This window comes from Tamandua tetradactyla, chromosome 15 (genome assembly GCF_023851605.1).
Source record: "Tamandua tetradactyla isolate mTamTet1 chromosome 15, mTamTet1.pri, whole genome shotgun sequence".
NCBI lineage: Eukaryota > Metazoa > Chordata > Mammalia > Pilosa > Myrmecophagidae > Tamandua > Tamandua tetradactyla.
In genome coordinates this window covers 79,860,153-79,874,361 of record NC_135341.1, presented here as the reverse complement: position 1 = coordinate 79,874,361, position 14,209 = coordinate 79,860,153, and the positions used below count along the sequence as shown (strand labels likewise).

The following is a 14,209-nucleotide window of genomic DNA, read 5'->3' as shown; positions in this document are numbered from 1 at the left end:
CCTGTGTCTGCTGAAATGACTTCAGCCGCTTCTTAAACCGTGACGGGAGAACAAAATCACAGCCCCTTGCCAGAAAAGCTAACTCTCCCCTTAAATCCGGGTCCCTTCGTAGAGATGTTTCCTTGATCATCATCTTTGAAAAGTGAACGTTTACTTAGAAACTGTCCAGCACACTTCTGAAGATGGTCAGATTTAATGTCTTCAATCTTGTCAGGAAGAAAGGTATTTTTTTCCTTCTTAGCTCCCAAAGAAATTATGTTTCAAGCTTTGTGCTCTCCCAGCCTCCAGGGATCACAATCCATGCTTGTACCAACATGCAACTGGTTCCCAAGTAGAGTCTGTGGCTCCCAATACCTGCTCATAATTTTCAAGTTAGAAACACAGCCTGCAATGGGCCCGTTGCTCCTTGTAGCTTTATGTCAAATTGACCTGCACATGTTGAGAATACAGAGACTTCTGGGAAAGGAAGCACCTACTACTCCAAACCCCAAAGTTAGAAGCATTACAGCTGGACCTAAAAATAGCAACTTCTCAGATAATACTAACTTCTTAAACTTAGCCTATGTGAGGTGTCAATTCACATAAAATAGTTTCTCCTCAAACTAGAAGAAAAACAATATGTACAACATTTTTGGCTTTTGCCATTAAAAATTGTGTGAAAAAGAAGTGGCTGAACTTCGCCTTTGAAACTGTCATTTTAAGAACAGTCTTTTATTTTTGTATTTGAACTAGAAGCATACCTAAAACTTGAACTATGGAGAAAAACAAAAATTTTCATCCTCAAATGGTAATTCACAAACGGATTTTGTTGGTCTCAAATTTTAAAATCAGATACTTCTTAGCAGAAGACTATAGTAGTTATCAAATATAGTTTTTTGAAGTGATTCTGGATACATCTGAAAATTTATTGAGAAATGTGCTGATTAAGAAAGCAGAACTGTATACCTTGAGAAAAGTTTTAAATATATGTAAATACATGAAAAGTGGCTAAAATAAGTATGTAAAAAATGTCCAAATAGTAATAACATAGTACATCTTGAATTTGAGGCATTGTTTTCTTTGAAGACCTTTAAAGAAATCTCAGATTTTTAAAATATTCTAGTGTTTTATCACGTGTTAAATGGCTGCTCATACAGTTCTTTACAACATGTGAATCTTTAAGTATGTTGACTATTTAAACTTCCATTTATTTTCTACTTCTAGAAAGTATAAACCAAATAGCACTACAAAAAAAAGCATATTTTGTCTAATTTAAGTTAGTGGAAATTATTCTTTGGCTTTCCATTATTTTCTGTAACTTAAATAAAATCAGATTTCAAGACATTCTGATAACTCTTTATAATGTGTATCTTGGGCATTATAAAATATGTGTACATCTAAACTTTTTTTTTTTAAGTTGTGGTATCTTGTTTGCTCAGACAAAATCTTAATTGAATGCTGTCAATATGTACTGTGGTTGAAAGAGGAGTATGATTAGGAAGCACTGTTCTAGTTCTTCAACTCGGACCCTCCTTATTTTCCCACGCTTCTCCCTCACTGTCCTTACACATTAACTCTTTCCTCTAAGTTGCGTTCCTACATTTTTTCCTTATCTTCCTGCCCCCAAATACCTTTCTCTCTCTCATTATTTATCACAATTAAACTAGGTCTTTGGACTTGACTGAGTTTAATCTATTAAACACAAGTCATATTCTCTTGTCTTCTTCCAATACCAGCCCTTGGCTTCAGGGAGGCCTGTGTCTTCCATCAGCTTTCGTGAATTTTCAGCTTCTTTCCTGAGAATTATCCCTCTCTTCAGATTACATCAACTCTAATTATCCTTCAGAGTCCAACTCAGTTTTACCTATTTCATGAAGGTTTCTCTAAGTATATAAGCCCCCTTTCTGTAGTTCTTAGTTTATACATATAATGTTTACCAAAATTACTGTATAATCTCTCCTAAATGCCTAGCTGATTCTTTGCAATAGTCAGTTCCCTCCATTTATCCTGTAAAATACAGCAACCAAGGCACATTGATTCATGTCTAATAGGTTATTTCTTCCTGGTATGCTCTCACATTTTTTTTTCAATTTTATTGAGATATATTCACAGCCTACACAAACCATCCAAAGTATACAATCACTGAAACAGAGTATTATCATGTAGTTGTGTATACATCCCCAGGATCAATTTTAGAATATTTTCATTACTCCAGAACAGAAATAATAAAAAATTAAACCCAAATCCTCCCATACTCCTTATCCCACCCTATTGTGCACCCACAGTATTGGTACAGTAAATTTGTTTCTGTTGGTTGAAGATCATTAAAATGTTACTGTTAACCATAGTTCACAGTTTGCAATAGCTGTGTTTTTCCTATATGTCCCTCTACTATTTTTTTTTTTTTTACATTTATAGTGGTTCACACCAGAATTTATTTCATACATGACTGCAAACAAATACTTTCAATCAAATTTACCTATGTCATTATTTCTTATACTCCCAAGAACAAGTTACCATCACCTCTAGCCATTCCCAAATATTTAAGTTCAAACTTGTTAACAATTCTATACATATTAGGTAACTGCTCCCATCTGTAGCTTCTGTCTATCTCTAGGTATCCCATATTCTATATTTTTTCCCCATGCCTGTGTTTATTTTTATTACCCTTCTAACCATACTCTGGGTAAAGGGGGTATTTTAGTTTGTTCATGCTGCCAGAAATGCAATATAACATAAATGGGTATAAATTCCCTTTATAAAAGGGAACACATTTATAGTTCTAAGGCCATAAATATGCCCAAACTAAGGCATCCAGAGAAAGACACTCTGACTCAAGGCCAATCTGGAAGGGCACGTGGCTATTGTCTGCTGGTCCTTTGGCTTCTGGTTTCAAACAGCTTCCCCAGGAGCATTTTCTTTCTGCATCTCCAGATGTCTCTGCCTGTGTTGGCTCTAAAGCTTTTTCAAAATGGTTCCCTCTTAAAGGAACACATCTCTATGGAAACCACCTAATCAAAAGGTCCCACCTATAACTGGGTGGGTCACATCTCCATGGAAACAACTTAAAAAGACCCCACCCAACAATAGGTCTACCCCCACAAGTATGGATTAGGATTGAAAGAACATGGCATTTCTGGGGTATACAACAGTTTCAAACTGGCACAGGCATTATCAGTCACAAAGTTTTTACAATCACATGATTATAAGATAAAAGCTATAAATTATACAATCACTATCAAAGATCGAGGCTACTGGACTACAGTTCAACAATCTGAGGTATTTCCTTCTGGCTGTTTGAATACTAGAAACTAAAAAGAAATATCTATATAATGATTCAGTAGTGATAATCAAATTAAATCCTAACAGTTACGACTCCTCCTCATTTGATCAATCTCTCAATCTTCAAGAGTTTGGGCAATAACCACACCAAAAAGGGGTATTAACATTACGGGGCAGAGGACTGCAACTGATAAATGTTCTTGGAAAGACTGATATTTCATAGGAACATCTGGAGGTTTTAAGTTTCTGAAAAAAAAAAACAAAAAAACTTTTACTAAAACTTTATATAGAATCATAGATAGAGCCCAGGGTATTCTTTAGGGTTTTCAGGAATATTGTTGGTTGGGGCTTAGCATAGCTTTCACATTTTTTGTCTTAGTAGCTGAGATGTGCACTTATTAAGAGGCAGTTGTCTTTGCCCCAATATATTCATGCTAGTTGTGCTTAATTATGCAATCTGATTATGTATTATATAAACTAATGCAATATGAGTGTGGAAAAAAGTCGTTTCTAAAATTAAGAAAAAAACTAAATTGAATGCTTTATAAAGACTCAGTAAAGGCACACCACTAAAAATGTTCCTGTAGAATTAAATATGGATGAGATAAAGGGGAAAAACCATGAAAATCTAGAGAGTATCTATATTGAATTTGCTTCACTATAAACTTTAAGTTCCCTTTTCACTTTAAAGAAACTGAAACTGGAAATCTGTCAACAAATGTATCATAAGTAAAATTTATTAAAGAAAGAAGTCATGCAACTCCAACCATCAGACTCATTTTGAAAGAAAAGGGTTTGACTATATCAAACCTATCCGAATACATTATATTGTCTTGAGTTAAAATAAAATGTTTAAGATATACTAAAATGCTTAGGAAACACATTTTACAGTCAAAACATTAATATATATACACACATGAATATCATTTTGATTCCTTTTTGAATAACTGAATAACTACCAATCTCAATCATAGTCAAGTAAAAAGACTTTTACTCATTTTACAATCTGATCATTGTTTTTCCAATAGTATCTACATTCTTGTGGGCAAGGTCATTTATTCAACAAAGACTTTTCTGACACATACTTTGTGGGTACTAAGAATATAGATAGGATAAAAACTGACTTCTTGTATTCTTTTCCTCATTGCACCTGGTACAATACTGGCTATGAAGCACAGGACAATGAACACTTGTTCTTACTTTATTTCCCATGAGTCTCTAACATTTCAAAGTCAGAACAGTGTAAATAGTCTGTTCTCCTCCACTCTTAAGCAAGAAAACATTTCTCCATGTCCTTTGATGATGAAATAAGCTCTAACTTCTGAATTAGTCAATTGTTTTCCAAAACATTCAAAGGGAAGAAAAGATCAGGTCCCCTAAAGGGGCTTAGAGGAGAATAAATCTGTGGCAATGATTTATTGACAAAGGAAGATTAGTATGAAGCTGGTTTATTTGCTTTTTTATTTACTTACTTGTGTAGGTATGAAAGTATACCTGTCTGATTCTAAAAAAGTTTTTAAAATGTGAGTTAGTTTCAAGGAGTATGTGAAAACTGAAAAATAGCACCAAAGGACACAGTTTTTATAGTGACCTCTTCTTTACTGGGAAAAGACCAATTGAAAGGAATTTTATAAAACTTATTGCTTCAGAGTCGTTCCTTGGTGGTTTGTGAGTGTGTGTGATTTCTCAGTAATTTTGAAGGCTGGAACTGAAATCCAAGGAATTGTTAATAAGCATTAAATTGCAAATATGCCAGCTTATGCAGTGATGCTTCTCAGATGTCTGAGTGCCTCCCAGGGTAAATACCTCAACGGTGGTCTCCAAAAGTAGGTCCCTGAGAGGGAAGAACCTGTCAGTCATAGTCCAGATTTGCTAGTTTGCTTCTAAACTTGGGGAGAAAGGCAGAACTATGATTCAAAGGTCTGCATCTATCTCAGCTCTTATCATGAAGTAGTATGTGCTGGTTTGAATCTGTGGTGGACCCCATGAAAGACATGGCCTTTAGCCCTCATTCAATATTGCTAGCTGGGAGTATTTTGATTGTTCCCATGGAGATGTGACCCACCCAATTTGTGGGTGGTAACTTTTGATCATTTAGCTTCTGTGGAGTTGTGACTCCACACATTAATCCTTTAAAAGAGGAAATCTTTTGGAGAGAGTCCTTTTTAGAGCCAAAAGAATGCCATAGCAGAACGCTGCAGAACCATGAAGCAGAGACTCCACCAGCCGGCGATTTTTGGAGATGAAGGAAAACACCTCCCAGGGAGTTTCATGAAACAAGAGGCCTGGAGAGAAAGCCAGCAGATGCCGCCACGTTCACCACGTGCCTGCCCTTCCAGTTGAGAGAGAAACGCTGAACGCCATCGGCCTTCTTGAACCAAGGTATCTTTCCTTGGATGCCTAAGATTGGACATTTCTATGGACTTGTTTTAATTGGGACATTTTCATGGCTTTAGAACTGTAAACTAGCAACTTATTTAATTCCCCCTTTTAAAACCGTTCCGTTTCTGGTATACTGCATTCCAGAAGCTAGCAAACTAGAACACAGGAAGACTATCAAGGTATGATATAATTGTGTCTGTGATGGGAACAGTTTACACATATAATTTTATCCCATTTCTGAAAATGGACATACAACGAAAAGTCTGGTTTTAAGGAGCTCAAGTCTAGCTATGAGAAAATCTCTTAGGATATCTTATTAGAAAAATTATTTTATTATGTTTTCTACTTATAAAGGATAATGTTGGTTGCAAAGAAAAAGTTGAACCTATAGAAATATAACACAAACAAAGTCCCTACAAGAATAACAATTATTAACCAAAATGTACTGAATACCCACTAAGTGTCAATCACCATTCTAGGCTTTGGAATATGGCAAGGCACTAAACAGATAAAATTCCCTGTTCTCAAAGCTTATCTTCTAGTGGTGATAGTTTTGATGGCATTGGCAGAAGATAAATAATGTATGAAAGAGTGATAAATGTTAACGGAAAAAAAATAAAGCAATAAAGGGGGCAAAGGTATACCAGGGCTGTGTAATGTAGGGAGGCCTCACTGAGAAAGTGATAACTTGAAAAAAAAAAAAGGCTGAAAACTGGGGATGGAGTGAGCCATGTAGTTATGGGGGAGGGGCAATGGCAAGTGGGATTGTCTGATGTTTTTAGAAACAGTGGGCCCAAAGACAGGAACTGGAGATGCTGATAACAACTCTTCCAAGAAGCTCTGAAGTGAAGGGCAGAATATAAGCGAGTGTTAGCTGGAGAGGAACGTGCAGCCAATAAAGGCTTTTTTTCCCCCCAAGATGGTAGAATTGTTTATCTGTAGAGGAATGATCTAGTAGAGGAGAAAAACTGATGACACAGGAGAGGGTCAATTGCTGAGGAGTGTCCCTGTGTTTATAGGAAATGATGGGATCTAGGGCACCAGGGCAGGCGTTGGTCATAGATAGGTTCATTCATTCAACAATTGGTTATTGAGTGCTACCATTTGCTAAATAAAGGCAAATAAAAGGCTAGTGGCCCAGGCATGGAAATTTGATATTCTTATTTTAACATTTCATTTTTACTATCTGTATATTTGGGAGCTGGAGATGAAATTTTTAGAGCCTGAAGTGGAAAAAGAAAAGGCAAGATACAATTTACGTGGTCAACTGGGTCTATGTAAGTATGTAACAGAAGTTCTGTTTAAACTCTGACTTTAAAAATCCAGAAAAATTGATGGGAAAGGGGCCCCACCTGAATGGTAAGGTATGATTCTTACCTTTTATCTTAGCAAGTATTTACTAACTTGGAATTCACAATAATATAAGTAAAGCAGCGTGAAATTTCCCTTTCTACTTTCTAAGAAGGAACACTCTGTTAAACAAACCAATTGTAACTGCCTTTATCAAGATAAGATTACTATAGAGCTTAGGTTTGGGAGAAATAGTGGATTCACGATATAGCCATTTATTCTCTCTTACTGGATTCCCCTGGGACCAAAGGCTTTTATTTGCAAAACAGCTGGAGAGGCTGAAGTTACATTTTGATATTTTAGAGCAAAATGGAAATGGTACAAGCAACTGTGAAAAATAAACTGCTAGCCTTAGTATCATATGCCTTGTGCATATATCAACAGTGAAGTCCTTAGTAAATTAATTGGATAAGAGTGTGATATCCATATCCAAATGGTATCTCCTCCAGAAAACTTTCTATTTTACAAGCTGGAATGGATTTCTTCCTCCCATAGCATCTACTACTTCTACTTTGTATCAGAGTAAACAGCTCATCTCTCCTATTAGACTATGGGCTCCACAAAGGCTTGTTCTATGTCTGATTTATTGTTATCTCCTACATATAGGAGTGAATATAGTAGAGTAGAAAGATTTATGAATATATAATCTATTTTTAAGAACTTCAGCAATCTCCATTTTGCATACCGATATATAATGTGGTAGTTATAAATAATTTTTATCACATTTTTGAAACAGGTGCACTTAAAGTCCACATTTGGCAATACTTTGTCAATAGTTTTACTTTTTTTTTTTAGGGCTTAGGGATAGCTTTATTTTTCCTCTAGTAGAATTGATTTGTATAGGTGTAATTAATAATTAATTCTAAAGGGAAATGTCCTTGTGTTGGTTTGAAAGGTGCCAGAATGCAGTATACCAGAAATGGATTGGTTTTTATAAAGGGAAATTCCATAAGTTACAAGTTTACAGTTCTACAGGAGTGAAAGTGTCCAAATTAAGGCACCAACAAGAGATTACCTTCACTCAAGGAAGGTTGATGGGTCAGGAACACCTCTATCAGCTGGGTAGTCATGTGGCTGGCATCTGCTGGACCCTTGCTCTTGGCTCCACTGCTTTCAGCCTTTGCTACTGTGATAGAAAACAGTGCTCATCAACAATTCCACGTACTCTTTCATGTTTTCAGCCTTTAGGTTGATCATTTAACTGTGAGTAGAAGTGAAGGGTGTCATGTCCAAGAGGCAGCAGTTAAAGGCACCATCTTTCCCACCTTCCTTAATGAACTAAAAAACCACATATCCCAGATAGGGCACTGTAAGAACATGGAGCCTCCACTAGGTTCCTGGGTAGCTGCCCATGATGGACTCATTTTTTGGAAATAACTCAGTTGTGCTAAATACATACATACATTCACAGAAATGGGCAGATAACTGCTTTCCTGGGGTTATTTAAAAGACTTCTATACCAATTCTCTAGATTGGTATTTATTCTCACTTGCATGGAGATGCAAATCTCACCTATTCTAGTCTTTACCTTCTTTGAAGGCCTATTATACTAAAAATACTTTCAGAGTAATGCTTACATGTTTGCGTGTACTGTTTCAGGTATGTTAGTTTTGTTTCCCCAGTTAGACCAAGCTTTTTAAGAACCATATCCTCTTCTTTTGTACCCCACAGTGTAGCCTACAGAGTTCTACACAGGCATGGAATCATGACTGATCTATTGGTTGAATGGGAAAAACAATAACTAATATTAAATGCCTACTTTGTGTAAGGCACCTTACTTTTACATCACATAAGTTATCTTGATTCTTATTATTTCTACCATCCAGATGATGAAATTGAGGTAAGTAACAATCCTTTGGTTACTGAGTTGGAGAGGTGGTAAAGGGCAGATGAAAGCAGTATGCCTTACTCTAAAGCCTTTAATTTTTACCCACTGAATTGTGAGGCTATTCCTAGTGTATAGCAGGAATTTCAGAACATAACATGGGTAACAAAAATAGTTTCTGTTTACACATTTTGCAAACATTTTAACATTTCTTTTGAGATTTCTCAAGACTATTAGGTCTTACCTTGATCACCTCTGGGGTCTGCTGAATCAAAACCACTGAAGTAGTATCTCTGGCTTTATCGTCAATAGGACTTCTACAGACTGATAAATTGGCCTGGGAGGAGGCTGTCAAAGTTTCCTGTAGAATTTGCATCATTTCCTTTTCTTGTGATAGGCTCCCCCTGCCTGATTTGCATTCAACTAACTCTTGAGCAAAGTCTTCAATGCTTTCTAAAATTCGCAATAAGAGGGCTCGATCCTCTTCCTCTATTTTGTGTCCATTGGTTTCAATGATTTTTGTTAGACTGGAAGATGAAACTTTTTCTGAAGGTGAAGAAACTTTAGATTTAGGCCCAAGATCTGTAGGGATCTGACCAGTCAACTGACTATGACTATTTAGAGAGGTAGGGTTTTTACCCTTGGCAAGTGGCTCCCTTAGAGAGGTCTCCATTCTTTGTGAAAAAGATTCCAAATCCATTAACAATTTATCTATCTCTTCTTGACTATTACGATTCATAAATTCTCTGTAGTCTCCCTCTTCAGCTTTAGGAACTTTTGACTTCAGGTCTTCCTCAGGAAGAGTAACAAGTGGTTTCTCAAATATCTTACCAATTTCATTTTGCACTGAGCCAGGACTTTTTTTAACATGAGTTCCATGGTCTGAAAATTCCATTCTATCTTGACTGGCCTTTGATTCCTGACCAGGTTCATTCTCTGTCCTTGGCCCTTTATCTAGTCCTTTCTTTGCATCTATCTCTTCTTCAATATAAAGAGATTCCATTAAGTTACTAGAAGAAACATTTTCTAAAGGGTTCATGGTTAATGGCTGTGATTGAAGCTGGACGGTCTTTAGAGTTCTGGGCTCATTTACCTCTACCTCTAAGTTATATAAGGAATCTGTGGAGTTGTTTGAGATAGATTTTACAGTGCCTGTTTTCTTAGACTTGCGTTTGTCATCTTGCAATTTAATAGTATGAAATTGTCCAGACTCAGGGGCTGAGAGCTGGACAACATCTTCATATTTAGGGGGCTGTTCAGTGCCAAATATCGGGGAGAAGGGAGTTAGTTGTAAACTAGGCATGTTACCAACCATTTCTGTTAAATCTATAGTCTCATTGTGCCCAGACTGCACAAATTCAAATGGTAACTTCTTCAAATAAGAAGCTAACCTGGTCATTACATTCATATATACAGTTTCAGGGCTAGAAATTGCATCATGACCACTTCCTTCATTGATGTTACTCCCCGACTTTTTCTTTATGCATTGTTTTATGATGTCTGTGCATTTTTTTAAATCCTCAGAGCATTTCAACAAGATATCCAAGCACATTTTTATGTCTGTTCCAGAAGAAAAGTTATCTATTTTATGTTTTTCCAGAATCTGAGTAACCAAGTTTTCTTCAGAGATGTTTTGAAGAAGCATAGAATTCAGGTTCATATCAAGTGAGTTTCTATGAGACAAAGATTTTTCCTCCAATGAGGAACTCCGGAGTAAACCAAATGAGGCGGAGTTTCCATCATTATTATAATGGCCACAGAGTAAGTCAAAATCAAATGACCTCCTATTAAATGAGTCAGACTTAACTTTTCTTCCCTTTTTATAAGCTACATGGTTAGAGTTTTTAAGTTTTTCAAGGGAAAATTCTTTTATTTTTCCACTGGCAAAACTGATTGCCTCTCCCGCAATGTCCTTTAAGTTACAAGTGTTCTGAACTGTAGAGCCTTTCTTGACCCTGGGTACACCTGTGAGGGCCTGATGGGGATAATCACCTTCAACTATGGAAAGCCCATTTTCATGGGGTAGATACACAGAGCCCAGCTCTGCGCCTTTGAACTGAGACACAGGGATGTGCAAGAGGTCTGCACAAACACTATGATGCACCACAATACAGTCAACTCCATGAGTGAAGGTGTGGCAGATTCCAGTGCAATAATGTATAGCTTGCTCAAAACGTCGGTCTATCACCACACTGTTGTAGTGATTCACAGTACTAACAACAAGTCTGTAAGCTGCTGCCATAATATCAAATCCACTTAGTGGTAGGACTTGGAATTTTCTAGAATTTGAGGTTCAAGTAAATTCTCCTAATAGACACTCAGCTGAAAATATATTTGATAACAATGTTCAGTGGTTTCTTAAAAATATAATCACTTTTCCCACAAAGGGAAATTGTATCAATTTGAGATTAGGCAACTGTCAGGATACAGTAGCTGTTGCACATGTGTATTTTTGTACTAGCAAGTTTAATTATTTAAGGTATAATCTCAATTTTACTTTTTAGTTTTATTTAGTAGCATCATATTTTTATGAAAGAATATCCTCTTCTTGTTATTCAGTTCTATAATGCAGAAATTTGTTGTCATAAATTTACTGCCACACATCTTAGTTGGTAGAACAGAAGCACTGTGATAAGTGAGTCCTCCAAAGGCTTAAATGATCCATTTTACTGTGACAGAGAAACCTATAATTAAAAAAAAAGAAAATAATTAAAGGAAATCTTTCTTAATACTGAGGGAATACTTTCATTTCCTATTCCTCTGCATCCCACATGCAGTTAATCACAAAGTTTTGTTCTTTGCCATGTCACCAATCTGATATTTAATTCACTGCCTTTGTTTTCATCATACCCTAGACTCCTTAATACCTAAAATAGTATTACCTCAATTCTGCCTTATTAACCTGTCTTCCAACTGGTATTTCTGATTCCACTTTCCCTGCACCTTGCATGACACTGTCAAGCTTAGATTCAGACAGCTTCCACATCCCTATAACTCAAGGCTCATCATTACAGAGCTCCACCATGCATCATGGCTCCTCAACCTCCTTAGACTCAATCCTAAATCCTTCAACATCTATTCCCATCTACCTAAAACCTTATTTCTGTTACTCCCTTGCACCAACCTTTTGCTTCCATCAACTTAGTCTTCTGCCAATACATAGTGCTTGCTCTTGATTCTACAACTTCCTCTACACTTGGAAGTCATTCTCCCATAATCTTCTCTTTTTTTACTATCTGAGAAAAAGAATAACCTCATTACTGTTCTTGATCTCATCTTCCTAGACCTTCCCCTCAAACAGATATTTTCTCTATCAAGTGGAGACAATTTATTCTCTTACTTTTCTTTTAAATGGCTTTTAAAACGCATTGTAGTTGTTTTCCCCCAAAATTCTGTTAATTTATTCATTCAGTCAACAAATACTGAGTGCCTACTATATGCCACTCTAAGTGCTAAGAATAGAGCAGTGAATAAAACAGTTCCTGTTCTTATGGAGCTGACAATCTAGTTGGGGAAGGAAATACAACATTAAGTAAACATATTTCAGATGGTGATATTTACTTTGGAGAAAAATGAAGCAAAGTAGGGGTTTAGAAAGGGAGATGGGAGGGTGCTGTTTTATAAAGGGTAGTCAGGGAAGACCTCATTGACATCTGAACAGAGACATGAAAGAAGAGAGGGAGCCGACCAAGGAGGTAGAAGGTATTCCCAAATACCTTCTCAGGCAGAACAGTGATCTGTGCAAAGGTAGTGATGGAAACATGCATGAATTATCAGAAGTATGTCAAGGAGGCTAAAGTGATTGGAACTGAGAAAGCAAGGGAAGGGTGTAGGAGATGAGGTCACAGAGGAAAGGTAGGGAATCTAAGTCATGCAGGCCTATAGACCACTGTGATGAATTTGGCTTTTACTCTGAGTGAGCTGGGAAACAAATAATGGAGACTTGCATTTTAAAATGATAATTTTGGCTGCTGTGTCAGAGGAAACTGTAGAGGAGCAAGAAGAGTAGTGGGAAAACCATTACAGGCTATTGCAATACTCCAGGTAAGAAGACTGGGAGGCTTGAACCTAGATAGCTGCAGTGGAAATGATAGATGCTGGATATATTTAGAAGGAAGAGCCTATATGATTTGCTGAAGAACAGAATGTGGGATATTCCTGAGCTAGAAGAGTCAAAGATTATGGAGAAAGGAAATGACAGGAAAGGGATAATAATAGCAATAAAGGAGATTATCAGTTTCACTACTCTATCACTAGCACTGGTATTTTAACAATAAAAAGTTTTATCCATTTAATAGATGAGAAATAGTACCTTATTGTTTTCATTTCAAAAACGTTTATTTTGCCTATTTATTTGTATCTTCTTTGGTGAATTATTTATTTATATCCCTTGCCCATTTAGGTATTAGGGACTTAGTGAATCCAGATACAAATTAATTAATAAAGAACCCTTTTTTAAAAGTTGGATTCTTATACTGGTTGGAGAATGTATTAGTTTCCTAGCTGTTAAAACAAATACCATACAATGGGTTGGATTTAACAACAGGAATTTATTGGCTTATAGTTTCAGAGATTAGAAGGCTTACTTTCTACTGGAGTGGGTATGTTCTTGTTGGTCAGTAATCTTCAGGGTTCCTGGCAATGCACATGGCAGCATCTTCTCCTTTCTCCTCCAAGTTCTGTTGACTTGGTTTCTGGCTGCTCCCCATGGCTTCTCTCTCTGTGTCCAATTTCCTTCACTTATAAGGACTTCAGCCATACTGGATCAAGGCCCACATTCATTCAGTTTGGGCACAACTTAACTAAGTAAGACTATCTTCAAGTTCCTATTTAGAAATGGGTTAATATCCACAGGACCAGGGTTTGGGACCTGAACGTGCCCCTTTTTTTTTTTTTTTGGCTTTTGAAAAAGGAGAATTTAATGAGTTGCTAGTTTACAGTTCTAAGGCCGAGAAAATGTCCCAGTTAAAGCAAGTCTATAAAAATGTCCAATCTAAGGCATCCAGGGAAAGATACCTTGGTTCAAGAAGGCCCATGAAGTTCAGGGTCTCTCTCTCATCCAAGAAGGCACATGGTGAACACAGTCATGGTTTCTCTCTCAGCTGGAAGGGCACATGGCAAGCAAGGCATCATCTGCTAGCTTCTTCTCCTGGCTTTCTGTTTCATGAAGCTCCCCGGGAGATGTTTTCCTTCTTCATCCCCAAAAGTCGCTGGCTGGTGGACTCTCTGCTTCTTGTGGCTTCTTGTTCTGTTCTGCTCTCTCTGATGAACATGCCTTTTGTGGGGTACTTTTCAATCCTCAGCAGAATATAATTCCTGGTTCTTTGGATTCAAAGATTATTTTGTTTTCGTGCCAGGGCTACACTGTTATAAATAACTACTATATTGATA

General features: G+C 36.8%; 1 protein-coding gene across 5 annotated transcripts in view; it reads right to left on the bottom strand.

Annotated features, from left to right (window-relative positions):
* Positions 1 to 14,209, bottom strand: part of PPP2R3A (protein phosphatase 2 regulatory subunit B''alpha) — a 255,930-nt gene that overhangs the window by 156,032 nt on the left and 85,689 nt on the right. For 3 of the 5 annotated variants that reach the window (XM_077130191.1, XM_077130188.1, XM_077130189.1), the window contains exon 2: positions 9,063 to 11,502. In XM_077130191.1, the coding sequence (XP_076986306.1) occupies positions 9,063 to 11,060 (1,998 nt within the window). In that variant the 5' untranslated portion in view covers positions 11,061 to 11,502. Of the gene's footprint in view, position 1; positions 865 to 9,062; positions 11,503 to 11,942; positions 12,209 to 14,209 lie in introns of those variants that run through there. The other 2 variants (XM_077130190.1, XM_077130192.1) reach the window with 2 other exon arrangements.